At 38.8% G+C, this 19,956-nt stretch overlaps 2 protein-coding genes across 3 annotated transcripts in view; one reads left to right on the top strand and one right to left on the bottom strand.

The window, feature by feature from the left end:
• The window catches only part of SLC25A32 (solute carrier family 25 member 32), a 100,029-nt gene that overhangs the window by 10,169 nt on the left and 69,904 nt on the right, over positions 1 to 19,956 (bottom strand). The window contains exon 1 of one of the 2 annotated variants that reach the window (XM_050800709.1): positions 5,529 to 5,733. The exons of the other annotated variant lie outside the window; for it this stretch is intronic. Coding sequence (XP_050656666.1) covers positions 5,529 to 5,682 — 154 coding nt within the window. The 5' untranslated portion in view covers positions 5,683 to 5,733. Of the gene's footprint in view, positions 1 to 5,528; positions 5,734 to 19,956 lie in introns of those variants that run through there. 2 annotated transcript variants of the gene reach the window in all.
• Positions 5,733 to 19,956, top strand: part of DCAF13 (DDB1 and CUL4 associated factor 13) — a 27,843-nt gene continuing 13,619 nt past the window's right edge. The window contains 7 exon segments of the mRNA XM_050800780.1: positions 5,733 to 5,840; positions 5,842 to 5,993; positions 5,995 to 6,260; positions 10,672 to 10,871; positions 11,390 to 11,497; positions 16,458 to 16,547; positions 17,495 to 17,650. Of these exon segments, the coding sequence (XP_050656737.1) occupies positions 5,736 to 5,840; positions 5,842 to 5,993; positions 5,995 to 6,260; positions 10,672 to 10,871; positions 11,390 to 11,497; positions 16,458 to 16,547; positions 17,495 to 17,650 (1,077 nt within the window). The 5' untranslated portion in view covers positions 5,733 to 5,735.

Raw genomic sequence — 19,956 nt, 5'->3', positions numbered from 1 at the left:
ATATATAATTTTGTATACAGCTTTGTTTTCCACTCAAGATTATTTGTGAGCATTCCCCCTTGTTATTCAATAGATTCCCCCAATAAGATTTTAACATATGACATTATGGCTTTCCATCTTATAGATATCCCATAATTTACAGTCATTCCTCCATCTGACATATGAATTTTTTTTTTTTTGGCCATTACAAGAAGTCCTTTAAAGAACATTCTGTACAACAATCTGCATGAACACTTATTATTGCCTTAGAATCAGCTATTAGAAACAGAACTGATATGGGTCAATGGGTATAAACTTAAGTTACAAATACACACTGAACCTGCCTTCCAGAAAGTTTATACAAATTACACCCCACTAGCCATATGAGCATCCCCGGTTCAATGTCGCCTTGCCACTACCTCACTGTGTATAATCCAGCCTGGCAAAGAAGAATCACTATTTACCATTGCCAGGCAAAGGGGGAAAAGTCAATTTCTTTCATCATTAACCTGGCAATGTTATAGCATGAAGGGAGATTACAGTGCATCGGGTTTTGTCAGAAGACCTGGGTTTGATAGGTAACTTCCCTAATTCGCTACATGGTCTTACCCTTTCTGAGCTTCAGCATCCTCACTTATAAAATGGGATAAGTCATGTACCTCACAGGGTTGAGGTTTATATAAGACAACAAGTTTAAAGGCAGGCAGCAGAATGACAGGCTCTTGAGAAATGTTTTCCTGTGTAGTTTATATTCTTTCTGATGCTTCCCCTGGATTCTATGTGTCTCATTCTTCTGTACAGATGCCTTTTTCTAAGAACTTTCCATTTTCCTCTCAATAATAAACTCACAATACCATTTCTCTCTTGAGGTAAAAAGCAAAACCAACCATAAAAACACTACCTGTTCTTTTCATAGGTATAAACCAATGCTGAATTATAATCTCCCCAACATAAAATTAAAATTGTTTTATAGATGAAATACAGTAAATTTTTTCGGTCTAAATCAGGGGTCCCCAACTCCCGGTACCAATCCATGGCCTGTTGGGAACTGGTCGCAGGAGGTGAGCTAGGTGGGCAGAGTACGGGTGAAGCTTCACCTGTACTTACAGCTGCTCCCCATCGCTTGCATTACTGCCTGAACTCTGCCTCCTGTCCAATCAGTGGTGGTATTAGGTTCTTACAGAATCTTGAACCCTACTGTGAACTGCGCATGCAAGGGATCTAGGCTGCACACTCCTTATGCGAATTTATTGCCTGATGATCTGAGGTGGAACAGTTTCATCCTGAAATCATCCATACCTCCTTCACCCTCATTCGTGGAAAAATTGTCTTCCATGAATCAGTCCCTGGTGCCAAAATGGTTGGGGACCACTGGCTTAAATGACCTCATGACTGTTTTAAAAACATTTGCCACTAATGAATTAGCATGTAGATCTAAGTACCTATCAAATAGCTTACAATGGCCTATCATAGCACTAAAAAATGCCAATGGACACAAGCTGAAGATAAAAAGTTTGGTGCACAGAGAGGAGCCAAGACAGGACACTAATTTTAAATTCATTTTCAAAGAAAGACAATATAATGACTTTTTAAAAATTACCATCTAGCACTATCACCCTAACACAACCTGTTTAATTTGTGGGATGTTAGTTTTACCCCTCTTTCCTCTGTGACAGCTCTGTGACAATTAAGAGTTTGTCTCTTTTAATAAAATTAATCTCCCCCCCACCTGTGCTCTATATTGGTATCTTTAAAATTGCAGATGAATCAAGAAACCAATTGAACAGACAGCTAGTATCTTTTCTTTAAAATCAGACTGGAATTGAAAACAAATATAAATGACATTACAAGTAGTAAGGATAAGTAATGTTTCATGAAACTTGTGTTTCAGTAATGTTTGTGTGTGTATGTGTATGCACTGGATAGCAAAGGTAAAATTTATTTCCTACTAAATGTTTTGGTCAAAAAAGCTTGTTCTGGATCCTGCTTCTTCAGACAAACCCCCTTAGTTAGATACCTTACTCCTTATCCTCCTGCCTCCATTTCCCAATATCTTCCTTGATTTCAGTTCTTTCCCATTAGTATTTAAACAGACTTAAGTTTCTCCTAAGTATTTCCTCTTTGATCCCAGTGCCTCCTCATCAGTTAAGTGTCTGCAATGAGAAAACCAGCCCCTCCCCCTCCCAATCTCAGCAGGGACTCTCTCATTCCCACTGCAATCTGGTTTGAGCTTCACCAATTACTGCACGCGCTCTAATTAAGAACCTTCAAAGGCACTCTGGAGTCCTCTCTTTCTTAAGAACCCCTTAATACACCTGATATTGTGTAAAGCCCTCTCTTCTTACACCATCTTGAATGTCCTCTTGCTTCTTTGCCAATAAATTTCCTGGGCCCCCTTTTCTCTGCCCATCCTTAAATGCTGATTTATAGGCACAATTTCCACCAAACAGGGGTGGTGTCTCAACCATTAAGCGGCTTCAACTGCCAGCCCTGTGCTACTAGTCCTGATCTCTCATTCCTAACATCCTGCCCTACTGAGGGTTGCGGTCTTACTGCCAGTTTCCATTTTTACATGGCATAAAAGATAACGTCAATCTGGCAGCTTAACTTTCTGGAATCATTCTTTATTTTCATCTCTAGCATTTTAATTTACCCTTTAGCTATACCAACTACCCACTCATGGTTTCAAACTAACAGCATATGTTATGGAAACAGACTTTCTGAGCTTGACTCCTAGTTCTAGCAATTACTTTGCAACCCTAAGTTACTTGATTACTCTCTGCCTGAGTTTTTCCATAAGATAGGAAAAACAGTAGAACCTAACTCTAAAAATTATAAAGGATCAAATGAGTTAGTACATATAAAGCTCTTAGAATTATGCCTGACATATTGCAAGCACTCAATAAGTACTAGCTTATTTACGCTACTGGGTTTTGTGATACCACATACTTATACAACTTTACTCTGCACTACTGTCACTGAATTTTACATTTGGTTCCTTAATATTTTGGATGTAGTCATACTCTCTATATTCTTCACAAGAGCTCACACATATCTTTAACTTGCAGATTAGGCTTTTGGGTATTTAAGAAAATTATTATTTTTATATCTCATTCACATTCTTTGTTGGGACTCTCTCATCATTCTTGAGGGTTTAAAATTACATAGTAAAGTTAAAAGGAGCCTGAACAATCATCCAATCCAATCTTTCCACCTAATACAAGAATATCTTCTAACATTTGTCATCCAACTACTATCTGAACCACTTCTGGTCATCATCAATTTCATTTCTGAGCACTACCACGCTGCCAAACCAAAATCTGCTTTCCTGTAATTTCCACTCAACCTGTGTCTGACCTTAGGATCAACCCACAATAAGGCAGCCCCCTTTCCCACATGGAAGTTCTCTAAATATCTTGAGTTTTTTTTCTCTCCTGAGCTAAACTAGTTCCTCCAGTCATTTTTCATATGAAATAATTTCTAATCTTTCTACCACTCTGGACACCTCTGAGTTCCAATTTATACTTGAACTCACAGAAAAATTCCAGGTTTGGTTTAACAGCGCATGCATTCAGAATTAACCCCCATATCCTGTCTTCATTAGATTTTAATTTTATTAAATGAGTTTAATTACAAGGAAGCATAAAAAGTACAGTATGTTATTCAGCATTGATGCTGATAATCAATAAATTTTTATTTCTGTTATTTATCTTCTTAAATTTTCCTCCTTTCTATCATCATTTCAGAGCTACACTGTGAGCTTTATTATTACAAAGTCCTGCTTCCACTCCTAGATTTAGGCCTCCAATCCAATCTCAATCCTTTTATCTGTCACCTCAGCCCCACTAGTCTCCCAATACTCTTCCCAATTCATCAAGACTGTTAATCTTCTCAGGTACCAAGAATTCCTTTTCCTCAGGAATGATACGCTTCAAAGCACTATTTAAATTCATCAGGCCAACCACGCTATTCTTCAATGATCACCTCGACTATCACCTCTTCTGCTCCTAGATAAAATGCTACTGAAGAGAGACACTAAGTCATACAGGCCTGCACCTGCAGCCAAGTCTAAAATTCTTGTAATGTTCAAACCATTGTATAACAGGGACTTATAGCGGTAGTATGGTGAGGGGTTAAGTGCCAGAGGGTTCCAGAGTTAGATTACCTGGGTTTAAATCCCAGATCCATCTTAACAAACTTGTGACTTGGGTAAGTTAGTCAATTTCTGTTATCCTCACCTGTATAGCAGGGATCATAAACTCACAGGATTGTTCCTGTGAATAGATTTACAGGATAATAAATGAGATAATGCATCTAAAGCATAGTTCACTGCCTTGCTCCTAGTAAACATTCGATAAAGATTACTTGTCAATAATTATTTGTGCATGCATCATAAAACTTCATGAAATTATATGCCTTTGTGTTTTTTCTAGAGATAATGCTCCATAATTTTCGATGATTTTCCTTCATAGAACGGCTTCTTGCTTCTTCCAGCTGTCAAAATATTAGCCTTTCTATGGGAAACCCCAAGCCCCAATCTTCCATTGAACCTTAAAGATACATATGGCCATCAGCATTGTAGAATTTTCTTGACGGTTTATGGGTATTTATATTTTGTATTCGTATTTCTTGATTTTATATTGTCTAGAATTACCTTTTATACGACTAAGTCTAACGACTCCAATTAGATTCTAAGTTCCCTGAAGGCAAGAACTTTATTAGATACTTCTGTAGCCCACACAGCAGTCTACAGACATTATGAGAATATAAATTAAGAGAACTGAATTACCTAATGCTAAGATAAACAACTTCTGTAGATTTAATTCTCAAGGCAGAACTTAACTTGTAACAACTTTATTTGGAAACTATTTTCTGCAATTTCAGTTATCAAAGATCATCTCTGAAACTCTTTTTCCAGACTTCAGTGTCGAGTTTAACTTCTAAAATGCTTTATTTCAACATACTCAATTCATCTAATACACTTAAAATAGTATTTCGATTCTAGCAACCTATTCTTTCACAGGACCTTGTACCATTCTATAACCGCCAAAAAACAAACATTCAAGAGAATTCTATTCCAAATCTCCCAACCATTCGCTGAAGATTACGTCCTATCCCAATACTAGCGAGCTGCCAAACCACGTGGGTATGCTAAGATTTCAAAGTTCCTCCAAGAGTGAATGATTTGCACGTGTGAGGACTAAACCTTAAAATGTGACCATCTCTTCTTTATTTTACAAATCAGGCTTTGAATCCCATCTTCTCTGCCAAAGAGGATGTTTTTTCTCAGACTTCTCTACATACACGCCCCCTCCCTTAGTCTTGAGGAGCGTGGAAGATCGATCGCAGGCCGACCCCTCTACAAAGCAAGCACCATTTCCTCAAATCTAGTTCAGGTGCGCCAAGGCGGACAGCACCCCCTTCACCGCTCCTCCTCCTCCTCTTAGAACGGAAAAGGCGGAGGAGATTCAGGCCTCCTTTTGAATCTTTACCACCCAGTTCGGGATGACAGTAAGAGGATGCAGCCCGGTGTCTGGGCGGGCTCTTACCGGCGAAGCGGATTTTCACGAGGTCGAGCGGGTGCAGCGCAAGGTTGGATAAGACGCCGCCGCTCACGCCCGCTACCAGATTCTCATACCGGACGTGGCGGAATACCGTGCTCCACGCCGACGACCCGGACGCCGAATGGCCCTGGCCCGTCATAGGCTCGGGGCCCACCGACACCACGGCGCCCAGGGCCGCGGAGGTGGGACGCGATGCAGTGGCCGCCACCGTGGCGACGGTCGCCCCTTTTGAGCGCAAGTCCACCTCCGGGACCGGCGAAAGGATTCTTACGCCCACGGCGCGTGAGCGAAGCCGCAAGACTCTAGCACTGAGGGGGCATGAATGGGGCGCAGCCACTACGTCACGCCGGCGGAAAGCGCGATGGAAGGGAGGTGGCAGCCTCGGCCGAGTCTCCGCCCTGCCTCGCCCACAAATGCGCCAGCGCACAGACGCGGAAGACACTGCACAGCAAGAACCGCCCCTTGCTAACGTTTGCCGGCAAAACTACGGAGCGCCGCAGGATCCAGTTGAGCCAGCCGGCCTCCGCTCCGCGGGTCACGTGACTGGAAGTAGTCTGGGGAAAGCGGAAGTCGCATGTGGGAGTAGGCGGCGGTGGGCGGAACTCGTACCGGAGAGCTCCTGGAGTCCGGCCGTAGGAGCAAGCAAGATGAAGGTGAAGATGCTGAGCCGGAATCCGGACAATTATGTCCGCGAAACCAAGTTGGACTTACAGAGAGGTAAGATAAGTTGGTAGGGAGAAAAGGACGCTTTCCGCGAGTCCTTGGGTCTAGCCTCGGCTTTCGCGGAGTAAAGCCGGGGGAGGCTGGCACTCCAGGCTGGTTCTTCCCAAGTTCCCTTTCGCTAAGGCAAACTTTGTGCTTACAGAGTCGCTGCGGAATTGGATAGCAAGTAAAGTCTGTTAAAGTCCTTTTTCTAAGAATTTCCTCTAGTGGTGAGTGGGAAATAGTTGTCTATAGTGGAGAAAGATTCCAGCTGCTGCTCTAGGATTGTCTTCAGATTCCTATTACTGAAAAGTGGACTTGAATGAGCCAAACTCGTGGGTTGAAGGGCTGAGAGTTAAACAGGCTTTTAAAATCTTCCTACTGCTCTTGCCACTTTACTACTTCACATTAGTTCTGCATGTTGGAAGAGACAAAGATGAATTTAAAAGCATCAGTTTTCAGTTTTCTCTTACCATCCCTTAAGACGTTTGATGAAAGAATGGTTAAAATGAAATTAATTTAATCTTTCTGGTCTGTTCCCCCATTGACTGCTAACTACTTATAAATTGTACCTTGTGATACCTAAATGACAAGGGACCAACCATGCATAAGCAGATTGTTCTAAGTAAAGAGAATAGCAGGAGCAAAGGTCTTCAGGCAGGAATGAACCTAAGGTATAGAAAGAAAAGCTGTGTCATTAGAGTTTGAATGAGGGAGGAGTAAGTGAGATGAGATGAGGCGAGAACAGTATTTCACTATTTTGAGTAGTAGATATTATCAACATGTGTGTCAGCATTGCTAAGAAGTCTTTGCTCAAAAGATGTTTACAGTTTGTCACAAGGCGGTAATGTTTCTAAAATATAAATTAGATTTGTCATCATTCCCAGTCCTTGAATTTCTGGTCCCACCTTCCTTGTCGCTTTTGTCAGTCACTACGTTTCCCACAAGTGGTTTCGTATTCACTCTTGCCAATCTCAGTGCATTTCAGTCATCTTTTTTAAGGTTTCCTATGGCACACACCCTTACCCAGTTTAGCCACTTTCTCTGGAAAACTTTCACTGAACAATAATCTGTTCCTACTTACCTCCTGCATGAGCCCCGACCCTTTCAGCACCCGTGTTCTATGATTCTATCACTTCATCACAGTGTTTATCACATTGTCTCATGATTATTATTTTGGTTAATAGTCTTTCCCATCAGACTTAGCGCCCAAAAAGGGGAAGAATCATGTTCGTGTATGCACTGTGTTTAGATAGCACCTAGCACATAATAGTGGCTTTATAAATGTCCGTTTCTCCATCTATAAAGATTCGTTTTTGCCTACGTGAAGAGATTTAGAAACAAAATGACCTATCTTGTTGGGGTTTAAAACTTTGTTGAAATTATTAAAATGCTAATTTTAGTTGTAGAAACAGCTGCTGACATCAGAGTAGATGGAAATTTTCTAGACTTCAAAAATAATCTTTGCAAAACTGATAGATGAGACTGAAAATTAAATATATTAAATAAATGTAGCCAACTATGGACATTATCATTTTGGGTATGCTTGTCTTTGTGAAGTACAGGCGGCATTCTGCAATTTGCACAGTACCATATTAACTGAACCAATCCCACTCTTTGAGAGGTTTACAGTGATTGAAATCACATCTGTTAACCACGAAACTTTGCAAAGTGGGTAATTGATTCCAGTATGCATGTCATCCAGTTAATACAGTACTGTGCGAAAGTGAGTACTGCCTGAATTTTTTTTTATAATAGTAGCCATTAAAACCAAACATTGAATTAAGCTGAAATTAGAACCTTTAAATCTACTACGGTGTTAAATCAAGATTTTTCTTTAAAAACAAAAAACAAAAAACAAAAACCTTTTTGGCCCGGCGCGGTGGCTCACGCCTGTAATCCCAGCACTTTGGGAGGCTGAGATGGGCGCATCACAAGGTCAGGAGATCCAGACCATCCTGGCTAACACGGTGAAACCCTGTCTCTACTAAAAATACAAAAAAATTAGCCGGACGTGGCGGCGGGCGCCTGTAGTCCCAGAGACTCGGAGGCTGAGGCAGCAGAATGGCGTGAACCGGCCGGGCGGAGCTTGCAGTGAGCCGAGATGGCGCCACTGCACTCCAGCCTGGGCGACAGAGCGAGTCTCCATCTCAAAAAATAAAAATCTTTAATTACATGCCCTCATTAACATACACATATGTTGAGGAGAAGGGATCTGCTCAAAAACTCTGTTATTAATGGGGCACACAAAAAGTTTGAAGACTGCTATATAGGGAGCCTCTGGAAGTTTTAAGCGTAGGAGTGACGTGTAAAAAGCTGTTTTAGGATGACATCTGATAATAGTGTAAATTGCCACCAAATCAAGTAGGGATGATATTACGGTAGCCCAAGTATAAGGTAATGAAGACCCAAACTGCCTGGGGATGCAGTGGCTCACACTCATAAACCCAACACTTTTTGGGAGGCAAAGGTGGGAGGATCACTTGAGTCCAGGAGTTCGAGAGACCCCCATCTCTACAAAAAATTTAAAGATTAATGGGGCATGGTGGTGCATGCCTCAGGTCCAAGCTACTTGGGAGGCTGAGGTGAGAGGCTAAGGTAGGTGGCTCACTTAAGCTCTGGAGATTGAGGCTGCAGTAGACTATAGTCACACCACTGCACTCCAGCTTGGGTGACAGAGTGATACTGCATCTCAAAAAAAAACAAAACAAAACAAAACTAAGTTACTAGAAATAGTTAAAGGGAAAGATGGATAAATGTTGCAAAGAGATGATGAGTAGAACTTGGAGTTTTGGTAGTAGGGAATATGGAAGATGGAATACATAAGAATGACCTAGGCTAGAGCTTTGTTGAATGTTAGGTATAATACCATTACCAGGGAGTCAGAAACAGCAGGGCGAAGTCATGGGGTAAGAAGATGCATTTACTTTTTACACATTGAGTTTTTTAGACATACGAGCTTAAAATTACTAAGCATAATTTTATATATATATATATAGAGAGAGAGAGTTTTGTTTTGTTTTGTTTTTTGAGATGAAGTCACACTCTGTCAGCCGGGCTGGAGTGCAGTGGCGCGATTTTGGCTCACTGCAACCTCCACCTCCCAGGTTCAAGCGATTCTTTTGCCTCAGCCTCCCGAGTAGCTGGGACTACAGGCACGTACCACCCTCCCGCCGGCTAACTTTTTGTATTTTTAGTAGAGATGGGATTTCACTGTGTTAGCCAGGATGGTCTCGATCTCCGGACCTCATGATCTGCCCACTCCGGCCTCCGAAAGTACTGGGATTACAGGTATGAGCCACCACGCCCGGCCCTAAGCCTGATTATTAACCAAGACAATGTGTTTAGCAGCATATCAGGACAGTTAAAACATAGATTCTGGGCCGGGCGCGGTGGCTCAAGCCTGTAATCCCAGCACTTTGGGAGGCCGAGACGGGCGGATCACAAGGTCAGGAGATCGAGACCATCCTGGCTAACACGGTGAAACCCCGTCTCTACTAAAAACACAAAAAATTAGCCGGGTGAGGTGGCGGTGCCTGTGGTCCCAGCTACTCGGGAGGCTGAGGCAGGAGACTGGAGTGAACCCGGGAGGTGGAGCTTGCAGCGAGCTGAGATCTGGCCACTGCACTCCAGCCTGGGCAACAGAGCAAGACTCCATCTCAAAAAAAAAAAAAAAAAAAAAAAAAAAAAAAAAAAAAAAAACATAGATTCTGGAGCCATACTGCCTTGGTTTGAATCCTGTCTCCATCATGTCATATTCAGGTTAGTTAACCTCTTTGTGCCTCAGTTTTCCCATCAATAAAGTGTGAGATAGTAATAGAACTTAACACATAGGATGCTGTGGAAATTAAATGATTAAGGTTTTTGGAACAGTGCCTGGCACCTGGTGAACTCTTATGTGAGTCTTTTTTAAGTAAACAAACATAGAAAGTACTCAGTAAATAATAGCTGTGTAATATCATCATAATCACAACTTCATGTGTCTATCAGCACAGTATTTAGCACCAGAGATTAATAATGTTCCCTGCCCCACAGAAAGCTTAGAGTTCTGTTGAGCAAACATCATGCACATGTTTTGTCACAGTAACTGTGCTAGGCATAAGGAAATACAAATGAAAAGTGTATTGGAAGCCCTGACAGTGAACACTTACCACCCAGTTGAAGAGTGTACTAGGACACATAAAAGGGAAAGGCTGCATGTATAGATATCTAGGGTCTAATTGTTTTGCAAGATGTATGCATCCCATGATTTTCCAGTAATTTCAGAAAGATTTCTGAACAGCAGGTTTTCTACTTTTGTATTCTTAGTGTTAGGTATAGAACAGTGTCACTAACTAAATGCTTATTGAATAACAGAGTGATTAGCTGAGGAAGACAGCAGGAAATATTAAGTGTGAATTATCAAAAAGAATCATTCTTATTTCAGTTCCGAGAAACTATGATCCTACTTTACATCCTTTTGAGGTCCCACGAGAATATGTAAGAGCTTTAAATGCTACCAAACTGGAACGAGTATTTGCAAAACCATTCCTTGCGTCTCTGGATGGTCACCGTGATGGAGTCAATTGCTTGGCAAAGCATCCAAAGAACCTGGCTACTATCCTTTCTGGGGCATGCGATGGAGAGGCAAGTGTCACTCTAAATGTTGATATTTTCAACTAAAAGTAGTTATATTACAAATGTTTTTTCCTTTAGTTTTTAGTTACTGTAGGTTTTTATTGGATTTCAATTTACTTCTCAAGACTAAATTTTGTTAGGAATACTAAGTTTCGTATTTTCTTCTTTAAACCTAAGAAAGTATAAATGCAGTAGTTTAAGGATCAATTTGATAGTAAATTAAATCATTTTTATAATTAAAGTATTTAAGTGTGAGTGTTTTCACAGAAGATGTTGTCAACACCTAATTTCCTACTATGGCAAGTGAAAAGGTTTTGCAACACTTTAAACTAGAATCAACAGAGTATTTGCCAGATTGTATTTTTTCCTCATCGATATACTTATCCATATGCATTGCATTGTTTTAATCCAAAGGATTTTTGTTTTAGCTCCCCAGTAGAGTGATTTGTAGCCTTGTCAATGTTGAATTTATCCTGAACATTTTACATTTATAGTTCACTGAAATTTCCTGGTATGCTTTATCATAGGTTAGAATTTGGAACCTGACTCAGCGGAATTGTATCCGTACAATACAAGCACATGAAGGCTTTGTACGAGGAATATGTACTCGCTTTTGTGGGACTTCTTTTTTCACTGTAAGTATAACACCATTAAGTCATTCAATTTGATCGACATAGGTAAGAATAATTTAATTGAATACATTTTTTTCAAGTTCATTTATTTGTTCCTAGGCCCTTTTGGGAGTTTCACAATGCAAAATAGCTTATGAAACCTTGAAAATTACTAGTTTTCTTTATGTAATTCAGCCTTCCCCATAACGTAACATGATTAAACTAATACTCAATTTACCACAAAAGTGGAATTAATGAGAGGTGAGTCTAGAAAGAGTTTGGCTTACTCTGGAGGATTTTTGGTGCTAAGATGAGTAATTTGTACTTTTGTTAGTCAGATAGTAAGGAATCATTGAAGTTTTATGCCTGTGTGTGGCAAAATATCCAGAACGTAAAATTTACTATCTGTTTTTAAATACACAGTTTGGTGGCATCCGGTACATTCACATCACTGTGCAACCCTCACCACCATCCGTCTTCAGAACTTTTTCATCTTCTCCAGCTGAAACTAGAGTCATTAAACAATAACTCCCTTTTCCCCTCAGTCCCCAACCCCTGGTAACCAGTTTGCCTCTGGTGATTTTGACTGTTCTGGGTACCTCATATAAATAGAAACATATTTTAAAGAATTATACCATTTTGTGTATGTGGAATAAGCCTTTTGTGTCTGGCTTTTTTTACTTAACATAATTGTCTTCAAGGTTTATCCATGGTGTAGTACATGTCAGAATTTCCTTTCTTTTTATGGCTAAATAACATTCCATTGTATATGTCACATTTTCTTTATCCGTTCATTCATCAATGAGCATTTGGTTTGTTTCCACCTTTTGGCTATTGTGAATAGTGTTGCCATGACCATTGGTGTACAAATACCACTTCAAGTTCATTGAAGGTCTTTTTTAACAAGGGGAACGACAAAATCTGAGTTGTGCTTTGAGTTAAATAATTTGACAGCAGTTAGTGATCAGTTTGAAAGCCATTTTAATAGTTTGGTAGGCAATAATAAGAGGCTACCTTATTATGGAGACTGAAAACTAGAAATCAGTGGTTGGATTTAGAAACACTTTGGAGGATTGAAAGGTTTGACAACTGAGAGGTGCCTGGGAAGAGGTTGGTTCCTGTTGCTGAGGAGCATTAGGAAGTTTGGAAGGGTGGCATTGGGAAGGATATGATGTGACAAACTGGGCTGCTCATGGGCTGTTCGAGTGAAGATGTCTATCAGGTCTGGAGCTCAGGAGGGAGGTCAGAGCTGAACTTGACATCATCAATATAGAATTATTCATTGAAGCCATAGTACGGCATCATTGGGAGGAAATGAAGAGGAAAATATAGAAATACAAAGATGTCAAGGATGTAGCCTCGGGGAATGCCCACCTCTGGGAAGTGGGAAAACTCTGGGAGTATCCAGAGAGCTCAAAGAATCTGAATGAGCATAGTGTCCTAGGAGGAAGGAATAGTCAGTTGTGTGAACTACTATAAAGAATAATGAGAAATAAAGACTGAGAAAAACATTTTAGGAATGTAGAGATGTAAAAAATAGAAAGTTAAAGATCGTGTAATTCTAGTCTTTCACTTCTAACACTGTTAGTTTGGTGTATGTCTTTCTAAGTGTTTTGACCTACCTATACAACAGTTTTTGTATACTCATGCACTAATCAGTCAAATAGATCTTCCTTATTCTTGATTTACTGGTGACTTTTTAAAAAGCAGGTTGAACTGAGTTATAAAGTTTAGGTTACACTCTAGGTTGGCTGGGTGCAGAAGCCAGATTACAAGAGAATAATAAAGGGAAAAGATGACTTCTGGGAAACCTGATAGCTACAATTTCAAAGATTGTCATGTGAGAAAGAAAATAGACTAATTTGTTGCTCCATAGAGGGCACTGGAAATAGGTGTTAATGTTAAAAGATTTGGTTTTGGTGTAAAAACTTATTTGCTGTCAAAAAGCAGAATAGGCTACCTTGCAAAGCATTCAGTTACTTTTCACTAGAGGGGTGCAGATAAGCTGCCTGACTCTGCAAGCCCAATGTTGTGCAAGGAATTGGTTGGCAAGTGGGAATGGATGGCAACTAAGGCTTCTTACACTTGGTTATTCTTTTGGATATATTGATTAATAGCTCAGCCAGAAGACTTAGTGTATTATTTATTTATTTATTTATTTATTTTAATGCTTAAAATGAATAAAGGCTAATTTGCAGCATTATTCACAATACCCAGGATATGGAATCAACCTAAAGTGTCCAGCAGTGGATGAATGAATTTTTTAAAAAAGTACACACATGCGCACACAGGAATACTATTCAGCCTTCAGAAAGAAGGAAATCCTGTCACTTGCAGCATACATGAATGAACCTGGAGGACATGATGCTGAGTTAAATAAGACAAATACCACGTGATCTCACTTGTGTGGAATCTAAAAAAGCCAAACTCATAGAAATGGAGTAAAATGGTCATTACTAGGGGCTTTGAGGGAGGGAGATTGGGGAGATGTTGGTCAAAAGAGACAAAATTTCAAATGGATAGAAAGTGTACAACATGGTGATTATAGTTAATAACAATATGCTGTCTTGACAACTGCTATGAAAGTGAATTAAATGTTCTCACCACAAAACAGTAAGTATGTGAGGTAATAGATATGTTAATTAGCTTGGTTTAGCCGTTCCACAGTGCCTACATATATCAAAACACAATGTTGTACATCATAAATATATATAACTTTTATTGGTAAATTAAATAAAAACATTTTAAGAAATGAATAAAGACTGAAAATGTTTCATATTCACCACTTATTTCCCCCACTTTATTTTTTTAAAGTGACAGGGTCTTGTTATATTGCCCAGGCTGGTGTTGAACTCCTGGGCTCAAGCCTGTCTCAGCCTCCCAAAAAGTGTTGGGATTACAGGCATGAGTCACCATGCTCAGTTCATTGTTTCTCCCTTTTTCAAAAAGATTTTTTTCTTGTTTTTTTGAGATGAAGTCTCTCTCCCTCCGTTGCCTAGGTTGGAGTGCAATGGCACGATCTCTGCTCACTGCAAGCTCTGCCTCCCGGGTTCATGTCATTCTCTTGCTTCAGTCTCCCCAGTAGCTGGGACTACAGGCTCCCACCACCACTCTTGGCTAATTTTTCCTTTTTTTTTTTTTTTTGTATTTTTAGTACAGACGGCATTTCACTGTTAGCCATGATGGTCTCGATCTCGTGACCTAGTGATCTGCCTGCCTTGGCCTCTGAAAGTGCTGGGATTACAGGCGTGAGCCACCGCGCCCGGCCATGAAGATATTTTTGAGTAATGTGTGCTTTGTCAAAGATAAGACACGTGAAGACTACTTGCTGGTACAACTTTAAGAATGTTTTTAAAAAATTTAGTACACACTGTTGCAAAACATAAACTTTTATTACATGAACTTCACTAAGATATCCCAATTTATAATACCAACAGTTCCTTCTTCAGCATAACCAGCCTGGAGATGAGATGTTGTTGTAGCCAGGCACATGTTCTTGTTTGGCTACTCATTTCTATAAAATGAGAAAACCTTTCCCAGAATTGGTGGTCTGCTGAGGTTTGTACTCAATAGACTGCAGAACATCTTGGTCATTTACAAGGAAATTCAGTCTTGAGCTTGCAGACACTATCAGAAACTTGATGGAGGGATGCTGTCTTTAGGAATGGGATGCTCGGGGACACAGTTTACCCTGTGTTCTGTAGGTGCTAAAATGTCTCTTTGGGTCAAGCCAGGTCAGTCAAGACCTGGTACCTAGATTACATCTTACATTCTCCCGGTAGAATCAGGTTTCTAGAATTGAGTTGATAGTGCCAGTGGCTCAGATTCAGAGTTGTTAATGAGATGTAGCCCTATTAAATACTTTTTGTCTATTACAAGGATATTCTGTTCATTGGCATCCTCAACAAAAGACATCCCTGTGTAATCTTCGTACCAAAACCTTTCCTGATCACTTACCTGTTCTCATCTCATGGGCACTGGAAAGTGTTTTGCAAGAAGTGTTTTCCTTTTTGAATTTGCTGCAAGGAAAGAGCTACATTCATATTCTTCCCATAGATAAATATATCTTTGTTAATGTTTTTATCAAAAAGTGGATATAGATTGTATCTAATATATAAATGTAAGATTTCAAGTTAAAACTAGCAGTTTGGTATATATGTAGTTATATAGTACCACATTTATGATTTTGTTTTCAACTTCAAACTATATTATATGTTCTGTTTTGTGGTCTGTTTCACCTGATAGCTTGAACATGTCTGCCAAATACCCATGTCTAAATTACCATAGTTTGTTGCTTTGCCTTGATTTGGGCTAACGTGCCAACAGTTCAGCTCACTGTTGCTTTTTTACTATTTATGCAGCTGTCAGCACAGTGAAAAGACAAACTATGTCTTTACTAACATTATGAAAATAGTTTTGACCGTGTGGACCCTGAAAAGTTCTCAGGGTCCTCCAGAGGCCCAAAGTTCAGTTTGAAAACCACTGACTTAGTAGCTTCTGCAGTTCATGCAGAAAAGGACTTTATCTACTTCAGTATTATAACAATGCCTTCTCTCCAGTATTTTCATGTTTTTCATTTTATTTTTTACATTTAAAACTACCTGGAATTTTATTTTCATGTAGGCATCAAATTGGCTCAATTTTTTAAAATGACTAACCTGATATTATAATACCATTTTTTATAATCCATTTTTTCTCTAAGTTGAAATGCCATGTTTATCATAATATGCATGACCTAACTTTGCCCCTGTTCTTGTTTTTCTTTTGCTCTACTCATTATATTTTTAGTTTTATGTACTTTATATATTTGTCACAAATCTCTACTAAAACAAGGTGGGATATAAATGCATCAATAAGTATACTGGAATGATATGGTATGTTATCTTTTTTAAACAAGATAGTTATAATTTGATATATGTGTTGGCAAGTTTTAATTTATAACTCTTGTTCATTATCATCATCATAATAAAACATATATTTCTAGGTTGGTGATGACAAAACTGTGAAGCAGTGGAAAATGGATGGGCCAGGCTATGGAGAGGAGGAAGAGCCATTACATACGATATTAGGAAAGGTACAAAAGTAAATTGACTAATAGCTTGCTTATTAAAATTATTTTATTTAAAATTATTTTATAGTTATAATTTCCAAAGATGGGGAAGAAGATGCAAATAAGAAACGAAAGACTTTAGGCTGTAATTGTTGACCCATTTACGCAATATTTAATGCAGCTAAGGTCCTTTGATGCTAAAGAATTTTAACAAGTTTTTTTTTTGGTATTCGTTGTAGTAGAGTTTGATTTCTGTTTTTAGCTAGAGAATACAATGAAACATTTCCTATAGCAAGACCATGGAGAAAAAGATAGACGTTCAGAAAATGCTTCAGCTTGTCCGGTTTATATCATCATAGATCTTACACAAAACTCAGAATTTCTTAGTTGAAAGACTCCTTTAGGAAATGAAGAAATTTAATAGTATTATGCATCATGTATAAATCTTATTAATGTTTCTACCAAATTATTCTGCAAATCAGATGATGGATGGTTTAGTTTTATCTTAAGAATAATTTAGAACATTTGGCCTATCCATGTTTTATAATGTTTACATTTTTATATTCACCTAACAATTCCAAAATTAGATTTAATCTTTAAATTAAATATACATTTTAAAAATCACTTTGTCATTTCAATATTATAGTTAGTATATAATATATAGGTTCTGCTTTAGGTTTCAAGAAGTTCTAAATGTTCTTAAAGGGATAGGGGAATGGGGTATGAGTATGAGGTATAGATAATTTGTAGTTGGAAACACGTTAGTAATTTCTAAAACAAAATTGATTTCATTCTTAAAATGTCTTGTCTATGGTATTGTTTCCTCCGTAAGGACTTCAAAGAAGTTTCTTTGTGAACAGGACTTTTCTCAAAAAAAGATAGTGTAGATAAATATGTTTAAAATATTATTCTGCAGATTTGAATTGGTAATGAAAACAATCCTCTTCATAACAATCTTTTTGCTTTTAAAGACAGTCTATACTGGGATTGATCATCACTGGAAAGAAGCTGTTTTTGCCACATGTGGACAGCAAGTAGACATTTGGGATGAACAAAGAACTAATCCTATATGTTCAATGACCTGGGGATTTGACAGTATAAGTAGTGTTAAATTTAACCCAGTTGAGGTAATGTGTTTTTTTAAAGTATGTTTTGCTTTTTGTTTCCTTATTATTGCTTAATAATTTCAGTTCTGTTTAGGAAACTTTTGAATGTATGATAGAAACGTCTGAATTTTAATGGTGTTTTGGCATTTTGTCAATTTTCCTGATTGTATATGAGTTCTGATACCTTTGCTCAAATCCCAACATGTTTCCCAGCAGTTTAGTCCCAGATACTAGAGTTAAGCATTGTTAGAGGAGTGGTGTGTGCATTTCCCCATTGGGGTAAAATCCAAGTAAATATAGTCCTGTTTTAACTTTAGTTTTACTCATGCCTTCAACCTCATGTGCCATAGATTATGTCATTTTACATTTAGGAAAATGTTAATTTTTCTACCCCGCTTGGCGGTCAGAAGAAGGAGCATTGGACATCATTTTGTCTATTTGTAGTTGGTAAGGTACCAATGCTTCATAAAAACATTTGTGATTATTGTTGAACTGCATGGTAATTAGTTATAGTTATATTTTTCTTTGCTGAGAAGTCTGAATTGTGATTCCCAGTTCCTCCAGGCCTAAGGGAAGAGTTGGAGATTGGCCACTACATATTGTCTGTTTAGGTCTGAATTTAGGAATGGAGGCTGTCCTGAAGGCTAAGCTAGCCCTTGGACCCCAGATCTTTCTCTGAACTTTTTCTTAATACATAACAGTAGATGAACTGATTGTCCAAAATACTCAGTAGGGATACTTTTTTCCTGCTGAAAGAAAAGGCAATGACAGCATATATAAGCCAATTTTAGCAGTTATTGTGAGGCTACCATTTTAGGTAGTATGAGAGAAAAATCCTAATATGCAAGTGTATGCTCTTAAAGACTCAACCTGATAAAGGGTAGGAAGTAAGGTTGAGTCAAAATAGGTATAAAAATTGTTTGTATGATGTACTGGAAAATGAGATGCTGCAGTGTGATGTGAGCTTGGCCTTGAGGAATTGCTGAGAAGTCAGAGGACACTCTTCCTGCAACTACCACATGCTCACACACACACACTTTCTAGAGAGGCTACAGGTCTAGAATAGGTTGGCAAACTAGTCTGTGAGCCACATATGGCCCCACTGCCTGTTTTTGTAAATAGAGCTCTACTAGAAGACGGCCATGTTCTCTTGTGTACATATTGTCGGTAGCTGCTTTTGTGCTATGATGGCAGAGTTGAGTAATTGCCACAGAGACCATATGGCCCACAAAACCTAAAATACTTACTCTCTGTCCATTTACAGAAAAAGTTTTCTGATGCCTGGTCTGGAGTATCTGTCTCTGTTACATCTTTCTCATTCTATCCTCCATCTTCCTTCCTTATGTTCCCCTTGGTTGTAGAAGAGAGAAATGGCATGCATGGAAAGGCAGCTACCTTTGCAGAGCAGGACCAACTCTAAAAGTTGATAACATATGTGAGCATTTTTTAAGTGCTCTCCAAATTGAAGATGGTGATGGTATTACTTACTAAAAAAAAAAAAAAGAAAACACACACAAACAAAACCCAAACAGACACTGGTTCTTACTATTTAGAGGAACAAAAAAGTCTTTTGCTTCTCTGTTTTGGTGAACATCTGTATCAGAAGAGCTGATCACCAATTCTAAAATCATAATTGTTAGGGATGACCTAGTGACCGTGTTTTTCAAACTTGCCTGTATAACAGCTGTATTTGTTCAGCTGTTTTTTTGTTTTTTTTAATTACTATTAACCTTATGAACTTAGTGGTAAAAGTAAATGGTGTGCATGTCTCTTACCCTATTTTAAATTTAATGGAAAGGGCATGTTGCTGTGAACAAATGGAGTGTATTTGTCTCCTCTAATCATTAATAATTAATTTTCTCTAAAAATATTGAAGCGTAGAATTCTGGTAAAGCCAAAAGTTTATGCTGATCATTGGCACGTTTTACAGTGTGAAAGTTGGCATTTGGTCTAGGTAGATTGTTTTGCTTTGTTCAAAGTCTTTCTTTTAAGAAATGGAACCTGGTCAGACCCTGAGGTGACATTGACATAACAAGCCAAGAAAGGTTGAGGTACCTCACTAGGGAAGTCTCCGAAAAGCAGCCATTAAGATAGCAGGCTTTCAGAAAGAACTGAGAGGAAATCATGATCATAACATTAGCTTTATGATGTGTTATTTGAACTGTGTACAGACAGTAGGAGGAGTTAGCTGGCCATGCAACTATTTAGTAAATAGCTCTTCTTGCAGCCCCCATACTTGCAATAGGAAGTAATTGTGGGCAGAAGCCAATAGTTGTGAGTGTCAGGAACCATGAGTGAAGAGGAATGATGCTACAGAAAGAGGGTTT

The sequence above is a fragment of the Macaca thibetana genome, chromosome 8 (assembly GCF_024542745.1).
Source record: "Macaca thibetana thibetana isolate TM-01 chromosome 8, ASM2454274v1, whole genome shotgun sequence".
Lineage (NCBI taxonomy): Eukaryota > Metazoa > Chordata > Mammalia > Primates > Cercopithecidae > Macaca > Macaca thibetana.
Note: the sequence above shows the minus strand (reverse complement) of the source record. Positions and strands in the feature narration are given on the sequence as shown.